General features: G+C 52.3%; 1 protein-coding gene across 1 annotated transcript; it reads left to right on the forward strand.

The window, feature by feature from the left end:
• The first annotated feature begins 305 nt into the window (after positions 1-305).
• LOC125548615 (uncharacterized) lies at positions 306-1,355 on the forward strand. Its single transcript, XM_048712181.2, has one exon. It carries the CDS (start codon positions 379-381, stop codon positions 1,267-1,269), a length of 891 nt encoding a protein of 296 aa, XP_048568138.1. The 5' UTR covers positions 306-378; the 3' UTR covers positions 1,270-1,355.
• The last annotated feature ends 2,550 nt before the right edge of the window (positions 1,356-3,905 follow it).

Consider the following 3,905-nt stretch of genomic DNA (forward strand, 5'->3'; position numbering starts at 1 on the left):
CGCCAAAGGCTGCACTACTGTAGCTTTCGAAGTCTTCGAGGGACACGCCAAACATGATGTACTACTGCTACAGTGGAGTAGTACTACTAAACAGTAGCGTCAATCACCCGTCAAAAAAACATTAGCGTCAATCACGCTAATCAATCAGCCAAAATGCACGGTGCATGCATGCAAAAGAAAAGTGACGGCTTATTAAAACTTTGGCTCCCAGCTTTGAACTTTCAAACAGCATACCCCCCGCTTGGCCGCCAAAACCCCCCGCTTTAAATACCCCCCATAGCCCCGGACTCTTCTCTCCTCACACTGCAAGCTCACAAGACCGAGAGAGAGAGAGAGAGAGAGAGAGAGAGAGAGAGAGAGAGAGACCAGCAGATAGCCATGAGGTGGTGGGGAGTGAAAACTACTCCTAAGCAGCAGCAGCAAGACCAAGCGCATGAAGAGAGCAAGAGCGGCAAGGGCAAGGCGGCCTTCTCGCTGCTCACATGGTTCTCCAAGCTCACGGCTAAGCACAATGCCGCCGCTGCTTCCTCTAAGCCCAAGAAGCATGCCGCGCCTGAGGCCAAGATCTCCGGCGGCGGCTGCGGCAGCTTCCATGAGGGCACGACCCCGAGCCCGGCATCACGGAGTAGCCCGGCAGATACCTTGTCACCCGCGGCCAGCGATATCGTGCCGCGTCGTCTCTCGGTCGGCAACGATGGCGCCGAGGCTGAGGCCACGGCCGCGGTCGCGCGCCAGCTCTCCCGCCGACGCCACTACTCCGTCGGCGGCGATCGCGATCTCCCACCGCTCAGCCACCTCAGCGCGTTCTCTCGCGCTGCCTCCCCGCCGCAGTTTGTGCTGGCGACGGCGCCGACCCCGGTGCTGACGCTGCCGTCCGACACGGACGAAGAGAAGCGGCCTCGGAACCACCAGCGCCGTCGCCGAGGAGGCGGGCGGCGGTCCTTCTCCGGAAGGACTACGCCGGGCGCGAGGCTGGCAGCGGTGCGCGTCCGTTCGCCGCGGTGCAGCGTGGCGGCCGTGTCGGGGCTTGAGAGGTTCGCGGTGGTGCGGCGGACGAGCGACCCGCAGAGGGAGTTCCGCAACTCGATGGTGGAGATGATCACGAGCAAGCGCATCGGGCGGCCGGAGGAGCTGGAGACGCTCCTGGCGTGCTACCTGGCGCTAAACGCCGAGGAGCACCACGACTGCATCGTCAAGGTGTTCCGCCAGGTCTGGTTTGAGCTCAACCCCGCCCGCATTGCCACCGTCACCAGCCGGCCACGCAGCTGAGCTTCCTTGTCGCGCAGCCGACCGGTTCGTCCATGTAACAAGTGCCGGTGGTTCATAATTGACGAAGTACGGTGATCTTTTTGACAGCTGCTTGTTTTCTTCTCTAAACGCGCTGTCCGTACTCGCATTATCCAAAAAATGTTTTCTTTCAATTCTTTGTTGGTAGCTTCCAAGCTGACCGCTTGGTAAGAATGTTTTTTCTTTCAATTTTTTGTTTTTTTAACACAGTACAATCAAAGTCACCCACATACACGAGCATACACTCATCTCTATGAACGCACGCACACACACCTTACCCCTATGAGTACACTGAGCCGGCACATTATCTTGAGATTGACGAAGTCGCCACAAACGTATTTGTAGTCGATAGTAACGTCTCCTAGTGAGGAGGGGGTGAAATAAATTCAAGAAAAAAAACACAAACATCAATGTTAAGTCTGGGACTTGAACTCTTATCGAAACTGAATACCACTATCCTCCTAACCATCCAATCACAGGTTGGTTCACTTTTTTTGTTAGCTTACCGAGCGAAGAATGTTTTATTTAAACAACAATAAAATGTTAATGTTGGCCGAAAACCTTTGGAGCCACGACCAACTTGTGAATTTTTTGTTTCTTCCTCTCTATTTATTCGGGTTACAAATAAACGTGCAACCGGCCGACCTACGCGCTCAGCTCCTTCTCCTTGGTGGCAAGGGCGCCTTCTAGTTCGGCAACCTTGCACCGGTACTCAGGAGGTGTGAAGCTCACCCCGCACCTTCTCCGCCTCCTGCAACTTCAAACGCAGGCCATCGACCTCAGCGACAGCTACAAGCACTCACAGAATATGATGAAATTGGCAATGCGAAGAATGCTCGTGGGATTAAGGTAGTGCAACTGGCAGCCAAAGAAGAAAAGGAGCCCCCACACGAATGGGTGTGGCGGGAAGCTAAGGCCCCGAGCAAAAAAGTCGAGGTGGAGCACGCGCGCCGGGCGGCGGTGCCGAGAAGGCCTCCATGGATAGAGGGATCTGATATCTCAAATGCGGAGGAAACAATCATTCCTCCCTCGGCCTCTTGACATCTCCGTCAGAAATGATGGAACGGGCCCATCGACCGATGAACACATGGGTGTTCGGCTGTGGCTCGCCGACGATGGATGCCTTCCTCCTTTGCCTCATTTAGCCTCCCGAGTCGCCTGCACTCTCCTGCCGCCACCGCGAGAAGAAGAGCCCGCATTTCCCATCATTTCCCACCGGAAGGAGCTACGGGATCGAAACAACGAACGTTGCAATGGCGATGGATGCGGGAGTAGAGCGAGAGTAGAAGTGCGAGGAAGATGAAGAGAAATGGAAGCTCACCTCTGAAAGGATCGAGAAGAGGTGTATAGAGGGGGTGGGTGAATAGACTCTAAGTAAGAAAAGTTGTAGTTTTTAACTTCTTTAGGTTTAAGTAGAGTTTTGGCACAAGTTTAAACATTCACAATACATATCAAGCAAGCATGACAAGAGTATATGAGCAGCGGAAAGTAAAGCATGCAAGTTGCAAGAATGTAAAGGGATGGGATTGGAGTGTGCAAGCGCAATTGGAGACACGGAGATTTTTGGCGTGGTTCCGATAGGTGGTGCTATCGTACATCCACGTTAATGGATACTTCAACCCACGAAGGGTAACGGTTGCACGAGTCCACGGAGGGCTCCACTCATGAAGGGTCCACGAAGAAGCAACCTTGTCTATCCCACCATGGCCGTCGCCCACGAAGGACTTGCCTCACTCGGGTAGATCTTCATGAAGTAGGCGATCTCCTTGCCCTTACAAACTCCTTGGTTCAACTCCACAATCTTGACGGAGGCTCCCAAGTGACACCTAACCAATCTAGGAGACACCACTCTCCAAGAGGTAAAAATTGGTGTGTTGATGATGAACTCCTTGCTCTTGTGCTTCAAATGATAGTCTCCCCAACACTCAACTCTCTCTCACAGGATTTGCATTTGGTAGAAAGAAGATTTGAGTGGAAAGCAACTTGGGGAAAGCTAGAGATCAAGATTTATGTGGTTGGAATGAAATATCTTGACCTCAACAAAAGTGTAGGTGGTTCTCTCTCAGAAAATGTATGTTGGAAGTGTAGGCATGTCCTGATGGCTCTCTCCTCGAATGAAGAGTGGGTGGAGGGGTATAAATAGCCTCCACACAAAATCTAATCGTTACACACGATTTACCAAACTCGGTGGGACCAATTCAGAGAACTCGGTCAGACCGATTTAGTTCACAATGTGACCGTTAGGCATTTCGGTGGGACCGACATGATTAACTTGGTGGGACCGATGTGCTAGGGTTAGGGTAAAGCCTCAACTCGGTTTGACCGATTACACAGACTCGGTGGGACCGATTTGGGTAATAAGTGAAACAGAGAGTTGGCCAAGCAAACTCGGTAGGACCGATTGCATACCTCGGTGGGACCGAAATTATTGCAATAGGCAACAGAGAGTTTGCAAGACCATCTCAGTGAGACCGAATTGATTAGGGTTTTTGGCAGTGGCTATGTCAACTGAACTCGGTGGCGCCGGATAGAAAGTTTTGGTGGGGCCAAGTTTGACTCTTAGTTTGGAACATATGTGGATATGAGAAAGTGGTTGAGGGCTTTGGAGCATATCACTA

The sequence above is a fragment of the Triticum urartu genome, chromosome 3A (genome assembly GCF_056163025.1).
Source record: "Triticum urartu cultivar PI428250 chromosome 3A, HENAU_Tu73, whole genome shotgun sequence".
NCBI lineage: Eukaryota > Viridiplantae > Streptophyta > Magnoliopsida > Poales > Poaceae > Triticum > Triticum urartu.